Here is a 13,735-nt window from a genome sequence, read left to right as displayed (position 1 = left end):
CACAAACTTTTCCAACAGCATTCATGAAAACCTGCGACAGGAATGGATAGAGGATTTCTAAATATGTCTATGCGATTAGCTTTCCACGTGTGTAAATTTGCATAGTATACATTTGCTCATGTGGAAATGCTTTCATATGAAATAATTTCCACTTTCATTTTTTTTCTCCAATTGATGCTGAAACTCCTGTGCCAAAACTCCCACCAATTCAGTGGGTGCTCCATTCCCTCTCCCACGCTGAAAAGGGATTTCTTGCTGTCCTGATCAGGAGCAATTATCCATCCATTTCCAGAGATGGAATGAGTCAGAAACTGCGAACACCCACCCACTCCAAGCCCCTGGAGAGATATTTACTCATGCTTGATAGTAAACCTTCTTGGAGTAATATTACAGAGGAGCACATGGATTTATTTACGTGTGTAAGGTTCACTTTTTGTGAATAAGACACTTGTGAGTCAAGGTATTTGTGATGGAAGTCTGACTTACACATATAGCGCTGTGAATCAGGCCTCTTAGTGCTTTCCGCTGTTAAACCAGTTTTACAAGTAATTTCCCCTAGCATATCTATTATTTTCGTAAAAAATGGCGAAATTAGAGAAAATGTGCTTTAGTATCTTCCACTGTTTTGCCGTTTAGAGATCATTTCATGAAACCATTGTATTAACCCCTTCGATGCTGGTGACGAACCCCAGCCGTCACGCTCCACGGTGCTCGTGTGCTGATGACGGCTGGGGTTCGTCACGACCGAGCCCTGTTCGTTCCGCGGCCGCACACGGGGGGAATCGCGGCCGCACGGAAGGGGTTAATAACGTGAAGATACATATGATCCCTGTGCAGGGCATATAAATGATATTTGCTATGCATACGTCATGCACTACTCAGACCTCAATTTTTCTTCTTTTGTTTCCCTGTATCATATTATATTTGAAAATTACACAAACATCCATTTGGAGGCCACACGATGATTAATGGTGTCTTATACAGCCTATGAGAGAGGTATTAATTGTATTTATATAGTGCTTCATAACACTGACTAGGCACGGTAGCGCACTAGTGGATGCGTTGCACACTATGCCTTAGATTACGCTTAGTAGAATGGGTGGTGAATTGTGGCGTGTCAACGTAGGTAGTGTTTTGGTATCAATCGTGGTGACCAGAGTGGTCGGCCACATATCCCGTTATCTACCACTGCGCTTTAGCCTGCAGTGGAGTGAAGACGGTCAAGGGGAGAATTGACCCTCTGTGGTCAGCTCTGCCAGTGGTAGAGCATTCCAGGCTTTTCTGCAGTACTTGAAATTACCTGACTAACTTGAAAATAGCAAAGTCCAGGAAAAATAAAACAGGCTGGTCTTGATCTTAAAGTTTAAATACCCATTGTTAATAAGCAGGACCTTGTTTGTGTTGTACTTTGTAAGTCATGAATTCAGAATTTAAGTCAGAATGTCTTAAGTCACCTATCAAAATTATACAGAATGTATGTTTTATGTTGCAAGATACACCCTAACAGGACATCATAAAATCACCATTTAGCACTAAGCTATTTTTTTCACCAATAGGAAAGAGCACTCGGGTGGCACTTGGAGAGTTCAACAATGTTGACCCCATTGCTTGAACAATCAACTCCAGGTCAAAGCATGTGGTTAGCTGACAGCCTACTGAGGGCCCTAACAAATCACAGATCTAATGTAGCTGTAACCTGTGCCTTGCACCGGCTCTATGCAAGACCTAGATTATAGCATTCATCAATTTCTCACAAAGTATTTATGGCTCACATTTATGACACAAAATTCAGCCGTATAATTCACACATAAAATTTACTTCCAAGATGTTTTATACACTGGCAGATATCTAAGGTTATATCAAAAACGCTTTCAGCATCTGTTACATGTGCAGAATGAGGAAAGGGCACTTTTTCACTCACATGGCACAATATGAAGTACAAACACTAACTTGGTAACTTTATGAGTTAGAACACTAGTGCATGAGCTACAGTCATCAAGGGTCGGAATTACCAGTATATAGTGTCAACATACATGGGCGATGTCAGTTGAATGTCTCCTCTTTGTTGCTTCCACTTGGAAATTACTTATAAATGTCGCTAAATGTATTACCAGTAACCCAAGTACTAATGTAATTGAACAGGACTAAACTATTATTATTTTTTCCTTATAATACGGTACTCCTCTTTAAATATCAAAGCATTGCATTAAAGGTTAGAAGAGGATAACAATGGATTGATGGTCCAGCTTAGCAAAACATAACGTTTGTACAGAGCATGTTGACCTTTGGGCATCTTGGTGCTGCAATAACAGGTCTGTATTATTATCATACTCAATGGTTCTCATTCATCTCACCTCAGAGGGTGAAAGACTGACTGGGCCCACCAGAGTTCGAACTACGACCATGAGATCATTTACAGATCTATGGAGTGAATGCATTAGCCCACTGAGCCACAAAACCCAGCTCAGCAAGAAGATCCTTTGCACAATCATTAACAAGGTGCTCTACCCTAATGCAAATAAAACAGGTAAAATGCAGCAAATGTTAAAAAAACACCTGTAATATTAGTGATCAAGCCATATGGTGACAGGACAGGGCGTGTAAGTGATGTTTGTTTGCTTGGCATACCTGAAAGGCTGCTAATAAGAACATCTCATTGGCTGTTTCTCCTGAATAGTGAACCTCCTTTTCATTACTCTACATTAACTGGCTGCACATTGTCAGGTTCCATGTCCATCTGTCGCAGGCAGAACTCCCCACCTGCCATTCTGATGAATTTCTGCCCATCAACCACTAATGCATATGCTTCTGCTAGTCACAAGGCTAGTGTATGCCTATGAACAGCAGTGCCAGCTCCAAACACCTATACAGCTACTGCTAGTGACTATGTCAAGTGGTTAGTTATATGTGCAGGTCTGCACAGCACAAAACACAACAGATCTGTTACTCTATCAGTTATTCTGTTAATTCACTGAAACATGTATCGCTGAACACAACTTTATTAATGAGCATTGGCAGAGCCAGTAGGCCTGGCTTTGGCCTTCTGCTTTTTGGATTTGTCAGTGCTTGTTTTGTGATGGTTTCTACAAAGTTTTATTGCTGGGAAAGTAGCAAAGTCCTCATCTTTCTAAACAAAAAAATGGCTTAAAAGCAAAAATATTTGTTGAGTCTCAAAAATCTCATAGTGCCATATTAGTCCTTGGCACTTGCGGGAACTACTTAGTGTATCATCATTCACAATTAAGGAATGAATTAGCAAACGGCTGAAGTGGGCTGACCCATTGCCCCATGCAATAGGCTGTAGTAGGTGGAAGAAAAATGTGAATGGCAGACCCATGGATGAAGAGGGCTGGCTGAAAGCCACGAGAAGTGTATTACATGTATAATTTTAGTACGATCAAAAGGTCTTGGCTAATTCCAGACCTAAAAATAAAAACGTTTAAAGTGTGCTGTGTGAAAATTGTTTCTGAGACAGAAATAATTTTGTGAACAGGGGAGGTGGTGGCTAGGATGGGAGTGGACATGAGGTCCTATATAAACTGAGATAGGCAGAAAGGTCAGAAAGACATGGACAGAGCCAATAGGGGATTATTTTGAGAAGGAAGAGAGACATAGAAGTCATGTGGAGGCCAATCTTTCCTGTGTACGATTTTATTAAAGAAAATCCATTTTACCATGTAGAAAAGCATGCCTGACCCTTATAAGAAACGGAGAATACAATTTCTTTGCAAAACATTTGAAGCTTTTAGATGCTGATACAATATGGATTTCGACCTGGAGAGCAGGCACTTGTAACTTACCAGGTTCTTGTCCAAGCCGCCGGGCATTGATACACTCCTTATGCTGACACCATCCTCGTTTCCTTCTGAATAGGATCCATTCAAGTCAATCTCAGACCTGCTCCGATCTGTAAGAAAGAGACAATCACAAGACTCAGTACTGTAATGGATTTTCAGTCGCAAGCGCATTATCTGACATTCTGATCCGCTTAGCCGGTCTTTTGAAGTGCTACTGAGTAGCTTAACTACACCCACGTTTTGAAAAGTTCATTTTTCACGCTGGATACAGGGATTTTCTGCATTTACATTTTCAATCAAACAGTAGCAAAAACTGTATCACTTAAGTCATTATACAAATGATAGGTGTTATGGGCCCATAGATACCCATTGTGGCGGGCGGGCAATGCTGCTTCTGTGAATCTTTCGCCTGCAGGAGCCCCACCCACTACCGCTAGAGGCAGGCTTATGCCAAATTTCAATTTGAATGTAAATCAAATCTCCTGCTCTATCATGGCCCAAGAAAACAGCCTTTACTGATAATTTCTTCGGTGATGTATCAAGGTGGAACTGGTGGATGTGAGGGAATGTAAGGTACCCTTATGAAGGTGGCCACAGGTGCACTAAACTCCTGGGGACACTATACAGGATCCATCATGCAGACTGAAATAAGTAAAAAAAAACACGATCCAGGACACACACCCATTGGACTAGAAGAATGGACGATTATTGGGCTAGAGCAGTGATATTAATTTATAAGACCAAAGCTGTCCACAGAAATATGAAGAAAACTAGGGCAGAGAATTAAGCATTCTCAACAGGTCTTTGGCCCAAACTGATTAGTCTCTTGTTAAACTGTTTTAACAATGATTACGAATTCGGGGTCTCTGCTGATTTTCTATGGTGGCTATGCAAATGAAATGTATGTTTTATGTCTGTGCTTGTTTCAAAAGTGATAGCAAGTATTTACTAAAAAAAATCACTCCACTCCGTCCGTTCTTCTGTTCACCAAAGTAGGGAGGGAATAAATGCGGTATTGCATCTCTACCCAGCCATTCACTCCAGACCAATCTAACATTCTGCCTGGCCCGGCTGATTCCTACACGTCCAAGAACAACCCTACATCTCCACTAGTTGAATATGTCAGATGAGTTCTGATAAACTTAGTACAGATTATATGACAAATTGAGAGGCACTTTGTATACAATAAATTAAAGAAGCAGCAGCAAAGGACCTTTTGGAAAGTAAAATGACTAAGCATTTTGTTTTAGAAACAGATGAAAAATTGAATATTGTTGACCTACTTGAAAATATTTTGGGAAAAATACCAACAAGTACATTTAAAAAACACGCATCTGGGGGAATAGTTCAACAGGACTAAGATAATAGGTCCACCTACAGATTTCGTTCCCCCAGCCACTTGTATTTACATTTAAATAGTGGTTGCACGCTTGTGTATGTATTGTCTCCTAACGGCAGGACGTATACGCCAATCAATAAAGTTACAGCAAAAAGAGTACTGACGGTATAGGGAAGTATGACATGACACCGACCACACACATCTAAGTTTCTTACTTTTAAAACAAAAGCGCTTTGACTGATGCAGTCAGTACCCAGTGAATACTAGCTGTAAAAAGCTGCCACAGACTGCTAGCGAGTACATAACATTCTTTTCAGCCATTATTTACTCTCTAATGGTCTACACTATTTACACAATGATACAAAGAGGAGAAAAATATCTTTAGCAAAGAAGTTCTTTCTACAGTAATCACAAACTGTGGTTGTTTGCGGACAAGTCAAAGAGTACACCAAGTCACCACTGTTATTGCTAAATGTGTATTCAAGGCAGTACACAAAGTCTGACGTGTGGCAGTGGTCTGAGGCATCCAGACCTATGTCTCATGCATGAATGGAGTGGAATGGAATGGATGGAATGGATGTCGATTTATAGAGCGCGAATTGCTGCCCGAAGGCGTCCAAGCGCTAGAATGACCAAGAGCCTACATAGAGGCTATGTGGAAGTTAGAGGGGCAAGTTAAAAAGAAAAGTTTTTAACTATTTACGGAATGTGGGCAAATCGCAGTTGGCTCACAGGTGAAGGGGGAGTTTGTTCCATGCCATGGATGCGTTGTAGGCAAACGTCCTGCCGCCAGATCTGGATCTTTTTATTCTTGGTGTCGTGGCCAAGAAAATCTGGCTGGAGCGGAGGGTTCTGTTGGGAAGGTAGTGAGTAATTAGGTCCCGGGTAATCCTGGGGCCCGTATCCCAGAAGGCCTGATGTGCGATGCACATAGCCTTAAACAGAATCCTCCGACGCACTGGTAGCCTATGAAGGCTAGCCAGCCCGGCCCTCACAGATTGTCTTCGTGGGATCTTGAGCAGCAGGCGTGCTGCGCAGTTCTGCACCAACTGGAGTCTGCGTATAGTATATTCTGGGGCACCAAGGTAGAGCACGTTGTTGAAATCCAGGCGTGATTGTATTAGACCCTGTACAGCCACCTGCTTTGCCTCCGCGGGAAGGAGAGGGAAGATTTTGTTTAACATTCTCATGAGTCCAAAACAGGCGGCCGAGAGTTTTGTGGCCTGGGTGATAAATGATAGGGACCTATCCAACCAGACCCCAAGGCTTTTGATGTTGTTTTTTGGGGTTGGTGGAAGGCCTAGACAGGGGGGCCACAGAGTAACGGGGAAGTAGGGATCAGGGGGACCTAGGAGCATCAGCTCCGTTTTGTCCCCGTTCAATTTAAGAAATGAAGAGGACATCCAGCTCTTGACCTTATCTAGGCATTCTTTGAGGCCGCCTGACGCAGGTATATTGGCCTCCTGCGCCAGTGAGACCACCAGCTGCGTGTCGTCTGCATAGGAGATGATCTTAATCCCAAAAGGGTGGACGACCTCAGCCAGTGGCCTCATATATATGTTGAACAGTGCGGGGCTCAAAGAGGAGCCCTGAGGAACCCCGCACTTTAGAGGTCTACGGGTGGACGTAGACTCACCCTCAAAGACTCTGAAGTATCTATCCTCTAAAAAGGATTTGAACCACAGCCAGGCTTTGTCCCTGATCCCGGCGTTAGATATACGGTGCAGCAAGATGTCATGGCTGACCGTATCGAACGCCGCGCTGAGGTCAAGGAGGATCACTGCCACTGATCCTCCTTGGTCCAAGATCTTTCTGGACTCCTCTGTGACCATAAGAAGGGCGGTCCCAGTCCCATGTTTGGGTCTAAAGTCCGTCTGGGTGGGGTCTAATAGTTGTTGTTCTTCTAGAAAATTTACCAGTTGGAGATTTATAAATTTTTCCAGAAGCTTACTCACCCATGGGAGCAGGGAGATAGGCCGATAATTACCAAGGTCAGTCGGATCCAAGTTGGATTTCTTCAATAGAGATCTGACCATGGCCTGCTTCCAGGTGGGCGGGACAATGCCGGTGGTGATAGATGCATTTAGGACATCTCTAATGGTCGGCAGGATGAACTGTGAAGCCGCCATAATGATGATTGGGGGGGCTGGATCGTCAGGGGAGCCGGACTTGACTTTTCGGGCTATGGATTCGAGGGTTGCAAGGTCAAGAGAGGGGAAATGGGACAAAGTGGATGAATTTTGTGATGGGAGAGAGATTGAGGTTTCAATGGGTTGGGCTGAGATAGTGATGTTCCTAGGGGGGAAGGCGGAGTAGATTTTATTCACTTTTTGATGGAAAAACTCAGCAATGTTATTACAATAAGTGGCCGATTTAGTAATTGGTAAAACAGGAGGGGGTTTAGATAATTGTTTAACAATTTGGAAAATTTCTTTAGGCTTTGATTTGGCACTCAAGATCTTATTCGAGAAGTAAGCAGCCTGAGCAGTTTTGACTTCTGCTTTATATTTGCTGAGTGACTCTCGGTAGAGTGTTTTATTTTCCATCGAAAAGTCCAGACGCCAGCGTCTTTCCGATTTCCTGCACTGACGCTTCATCTCTCTAAGAGCTTCAGTATACCAGGGGGAAGTTTTGTGGGAGCGTTTAAGCGTGACTTTCTTTTTTGGTAGTATGGCATCCAGAGTTAGAGAAATCCAGTCAGCGTAGGATTGGTAGGCTACGCAAGGGTCTTGTTACATCCTGTCTTCAATGAAAGACGGAGAGAAGACTGATGTAGGATAAAGGTTCTTTAATGTAGATCCTTCACAGCAAACACGAAGCACGTCAGCTAGGAACAGGAGTCAGGCAGTAACTGACAACAGATAGAACATCAAGTATAGAACTCAAGAGGCATTCTAAGCATTAGAGACAAGTGGAGAATATAGATGGCTTAAAACTCCAAACCATAGATACCACACATCTCCCTTCCCCAAAACAAAAAACAAAAACAAAATCAAAGATAAAAGTCCTTAAGATAAGCAGGAATACAGGTGTTGCGAGTACTCCGCCTAAGAACAGGTGGAAGATCCACTTGAGCAGAAACAACTTTTGGATCAGAGGCAGAACAATCAGAAATGATATTTGAAGCAGAGGCAGAACAATCAGGTAAATCATTACAGGCATAAACTTCATCAGTGACATCTGGAGGCGAACATAGGTCCGACCGCAAGGAAGAAGGACCATGACGTTCCAAATCATCAGCTTCAGAAGTAAGGGAAAAATCTTCTTGAAATGAAGACGTGGAGGACTGCAAATCTGGAGATAAGCAGACCGAGAAGTTGCTGTCCTTTAAGCTTTTGCAATCTTTGAAAACAGGAGGATTGACAACCACAACATTTCTTTTGCTCCACCATTTCCCATTAGAAAGTAACACAGCATTCTTGGAAACTCCGATAACTTTTGAAGCAGGATAGAACTTAGATGTCTGACTACTGTTTTTCAAAGGTCTTTTGACTTTGACGGAGTCACCCACCTTGAAGGGAACAATTTTGGTTTTAAATTTGTCATCATATGCAACTTTCATTTTGTTTTGCATAGAAACAACTTTGTCACGAACGTGATCAACATTGGGTAACTTTCCATCAACTTTTGTCTTGTCAAGGACCCAGAGAGGACTAAGTTTGGAAGAACCAAAACGTTTCTTTAACAAGACAAAAGGGGTAACACCAGTTGTGGAATGAGGTGTATTATGATAACTCCACAACCTTTCATTGACAGCTTTAGCAACATCCAAATTTTGCATGCAAGCCAACTGGATGGTGTCTTTTAACATTTTGTTGACCCTTTCGACCATGCCATTTCCTTGTGGGCTGTATAGGGCAACAGTCAAGTGTTTGATGTCAAGATTAGATAGAAACTTTTGAGTGACATGGGACTTAAATTGGACACCATTATCAGAAATGAGATATTTGGGAATCCCTTCTCTATGAAAAAGGTCATCCAAAAAATCAATAACACCGACAGTGGAGGGATCAGACATGAACCTGCACTCAACCCACTTGGAAAAATAATCCACAAGGACCAAGGCATATCTTAATTGAGGCTTCAAATTATACATGGGACCCATAAAGTCAATGCCCAGTTTCTCCCAGGGGCCTTGAGGATAAGGAACAGGATTAAGAGGAGTATTCCGTAGTTTGAGGGATTTGTCAGCTTCAAAACAACAAGAACACCTACCAACAAAATTTTCCACATCAACATCTAAATTTGGCCACCAGTAGTAGAGTCTTAATCTTTTCTTGGTGCCAGTGATCCCCAAATGACCACGGTGAGCTAAGTTCAACAATTTCACTTTGAGTTTATTAGGAGGAATTAACAAGGAACCTCTCATCAAAAAATCATCCTCTACAGTAAGTTCATCTTTGACTTTAGAAAACAACCGCAACCCAGGATCAAGATTCCTATCATCAGGCCAGCCTTTGAATATGTGATCTTTGACCATGTTTTGAACCTTGTCCAATTTAACACAATCCAACCACTCATCCTTACTGATGATACTCTCAGAAAACAACAAACCATCAACTATACCCACAACGCACTCAGAGTCCTCACCCAGGGAAAAAGAACCTTCAGAATCTTTAAGGGGACATCTAGATAGGAAGTCAGCACGAGTATTTTTACCTCCAGGGATATGTGTAATAGAGAAGTTAAATTCATACATCCTTGAGAGTAATCTAACTAAGCGAGGACTGAGACTATTGTGATCTTTGTTTGACAAAAGGAAAACCAAGGGCTTATGATCAGTCACCAAAATAAATCTTCGACCCCAAATGTAAGTTTCGAAATGCTTGGTAGCCCAAAGACAAGCCAGAGCTTCCCTCTCAATAGTGCTGTATCTGCGTTCAGCAGGAGAAAGGGACCTGGAAGCAAAGCCAACAGTCTGTTCCACACCATCAATTAATTGAGACAAAACAGCCCCTAACCCGATGCCGCTTGCATCCACCGTGACAACTGATTGGATGTCATCTCTAAAAGAATGAAGGGAGGGGGCTTGAACAATGAGTTTCTTTAAGTGCATGAAAGTTTTGTTGAGAGAATCATCCCAAAGAAACTTTTCACCTTTCCTGAGTAATTTCCTTAAAGGTTCAGTTTGCAAAGCAAAACAATCCACAAATCTTGAGTAATACTCACAAAGACCGAGGAAAGACCTAAGTTGGTCTTTGTTCTCTGGACTGGGACTATCTACAATGGCTTTAATAAGATCTTGTTTGGGAGAGATGCCACTGCTGGAAATGTGATGACCAAGGTAATCGATGCTGTCAACCATAAACTTACATTTTTCTTTTTTTTACAGTGAACCCATTGGTTTCAAGAATGTTCAACACTTCAGAAAGTTTTTTTAGATGATCATCATCACATTTAGAATAAATCAGAATGTCATCTTGGTAGGCTAACACATTGCTACAATTACTAAACATTTTGTACATGAGCTTCTGGAAGACAGAGGCAGCAGACGCAAGTCCAAAAGGCATGCGTAAGAACCTGTAGGGACCAAAAGGTGTATTAAAAGATGTCAAATCACGGGATTCTTCACATAGTTCAACTTGGTGATAGGCAGATCTTAAGTCCAGACACGAAAAAACTTTGGAATCACCAAGTTGAGCTAACATGTCTTGGATCTTGGGAAGGGGAAAACAATCAATTAAAATATTTTTATTTAATGATCTCAAATCAATGCATAATCTTATGTCTTTGCTACCCTTTTTCTTCGCGATAACAATGGGGGCAATCCATTCTGATGAATTTATAGGCTCAATAACTTTTTCAAGGCAAAGCTGCTCTAAGTGTAGCTTGAGTTGAGACCTAACAGATAGAGGAACATTCCTTACTTTATGGATAACAGGAATGGCATCTTTTTTAAGGACAATGCGATGCTCAAAGTCATGAACAAGACCCAGCTTGTCCTTGAATAGAGCACTATGTTTGGCAAGGAGTTGGTGTAAGGCAAGATTATTGGAAGAAGAAACATCAACTAAAGAGATCGGACAAGAAGTGCCTGGTCTTAAAACCATGCCGAATTTGCCCTGATCTTTCCATCCTAATATGTTGTATCCATTTTAAGCTACGTATATTTTAGTAGCAATGCACCTGTCTTCAAATTTAATGGTGTCATTGAAAAATCCCAACATGTCAATGGAATGACCACCAAATGACACTGTGTGTATATCAGGAGGAAATAGTTGGGAAGACTTCCAGTGCAAATTATATAAGATGTCAGTGACAAAGGTGATTGGAGAACCAGAATCCACTGTCACTTGAATAACAATATCCCTAATGGTGATGTCACAGATAGGACCACCATCATCCAATTCAGCATCAATGTACAAAACAATCTTATTAGAGGGAACAACTGTACATACATTTTCAGGTTCAGAAAAATCAACATTTTCAACCGTATTGACTTTTATAGGGTTTCTGTTACACACCCTGGTGAAGTGACCAGTTCGTTTACAATTAAGACAAGTTTTACTAAGAGCTGGACAACTTTTAGAATTGGCTAGATGTGAAGAAGAACCACATCTGAAACATGCAAAATTTTTCCTGGGCTCTCTGGAATCTTTGTTTTTATTTTGGAAAGATTTTGGTTTAATGCTTAAAGCATTGACAGTTTCAGCCAATGTCTCACTTTTATTTTTGTTCAAAACTCTTTGAGAAGAGACAGATCTCTCAATTCCTCTAGCAAGTTCAAGAGTTTCTTTGAGAGATGGATCTCTGCAACATAGCAATCTCTCTTGGACTTTTTTATTATAACAATTAACAATTATTTGATCTCTGAGGTAAGAATCAATGTTGCCATCAAATTCGCACGTTGCGATTAAAACTCTAAGTTCAGTTAGGAAAGTGTCAATTGACTCATATTCAAACTGATGTCTGGTATAGAATTTGTGACGTTCAACAACTACACTGGTCTCATCAATAAAATACTTAGCTAGTCTGGAAACAGCTTCTTGAAAAACATCCCAATCAGTTTCATGAGGTTGGGGAGAAACAGGTAAATGATCGAATATGCGTTGGCCTTCAGCTCCAAGACTGTCATATAGTAAGGCTAACTTCCTGTCTGGTTCAAATTTCTGACCATCTAAAGCAATGATATAACTACCAAAACCTTTGAACCATTGTTTCCACTTTGTTTTAGGTACACCTGGATCAGAAAGAAAATAAGGAGGAGTGACAATATTTTGTGACATTTCAGTATACTGTGTGAACAATAAATAGAATGAATTTCGAATGTAACGTAACACAAAAATATTTGTCTCTCTCAATTAATTTTCTTGAAAAAGTACTTTGTAAGATGTGCACATCATCGAGTAGAATTTAATTAGATGTGCCGTGTGAGATGCTGAACCAAGGTGATTAAATAAAACAAAATCCAAACCTGAAGACGATTAAATTGTTTGGAGTCCAGAACAGCGCAGTGACTAATCAGGTAAAAAGACAACGTTGTAAAAATGACGAAAATTGTTGTCATGGATAATTAATCTTCATGCGATGAAAAGTCTTGAGAAAACGAGCGCATGAAATTGACTGCGCATGTCAATTAACTTGGTGCGTGAACTGTACCAAGATGGAGGCACGTAGGGTAAGATAAACGTGCAGTGCGTCACTCCGTCGGGGTTTGGACGGAGGTTTGTGACGACAGAAGCTGACTGGGAGGAAGAGACGAGAATGGCAGGGTCAGAAGACTCTGAAGAGTACGTTCGAAGAGGTGCTCAAGCCGTGAGTCGCTCGAGCGGTGGAACGCAGAGTCTTTGATGCGCTCGAGCAGAAGCTCGCTCAAGAATTTGAAATGCGCAGCGTAGTTTAAGTGGCGCTGGGCAGGTAAGAATTGTCAAAAATCAAATTTTTTTTATACGACCTTATGTGGAGAATGCGCGCTTCTTCATGGGAAAGTTCAAGCGCAGTCTGATAGATGATGAGGTCTCCCAGTGCTTTGGCGAATGCTGGTAATGTGAAGGAAAAATCCCATCCGTCGCCAAATGTTACATCCTGTCTTCAATGAAAGACGGAGAGAAGACTGATGTAGGATAAAGGTTCTTTAATGTAGATCCTTCACAGCAAACACGAAGCACGTCAGCTAGGAACAGGAGTCAGGCAGTAACTGACAACAGATAGAACATCAAGTATAGAACTCAAGAGGCATTCTAAGCATTAGAGACAAGTGGAGAATATAGATGGCTTAAAACTCCAAACCATAGATACCACAGGTCTTCATTGCACGGGGGATGGCTGCTGGCAAGTTTAATGACCATTCGTCAATTACGAGGCAAGACCAGGCTCGCATGATCCTTGTGGTGGGTCTGGTCGGGGGAGGCTTGAGTGAGGTCCACTTGAAGGGGACCAGCGAATGGTCTGTCCACAGCAATGGAATTGGTGGCCCAGTTACAAGATCAATACAGTTGCTAAAAATCGGGTCTAGTAGGTGGCCCTTAACATGTGTAGGGGTCTTCACATGCTGTGTAAGTTGTAGGGCTGCCAAGTCGTCAGCCAGGGTGGTGGCTGTGTGATCGGCAGCAGAATCAAAATGAAGGTTAAAATCACCTAACAGAGTGAAATTGGACGA

General features: G+C 41.8%; 1 protein-coding gene across 1 annotated transcript in view; it reads right to left on the bottom strand.

Moving 5' to 3' along the window:
- Positions 1-13,735, bottom strand: part of SYTL5 (synaptotagmin like 5) — a 684,371-nt gene that overhangs the window by 227,346 nt on the left and 443,290 nt on the right. Inside the window, exon 10 of the mRNA XM_078658261.1 lies at positions 3,801-3,907. Within this exon, the coding sequence (XP_078514387.1) occupies positions 3,801-3,907 (107 nt within the window). The remainder of the gene's footprint in view (positions 1-3,800; positions 3,908-13,735) is intronic.

The sequence above is a fragment of the Lissotriton helveticus genome, chromosome 8, assembly GCF_964261635.1.
Source record: "Lissotriton helveticus chromosome 8, aLisHel1.1, whole genome shotgun sequence".
Classification (NCBI taxonomy): Eukaryota; Metazoa; Chordata; class Amphibia; order Caudata; family Salamandridae; genus Lissotriton; species Lissotriton helveticus.
Note: the sequence above shows the minus strand (reverse complement) of the source record. Positions and strands in the feature narration are given on the sequence as shown.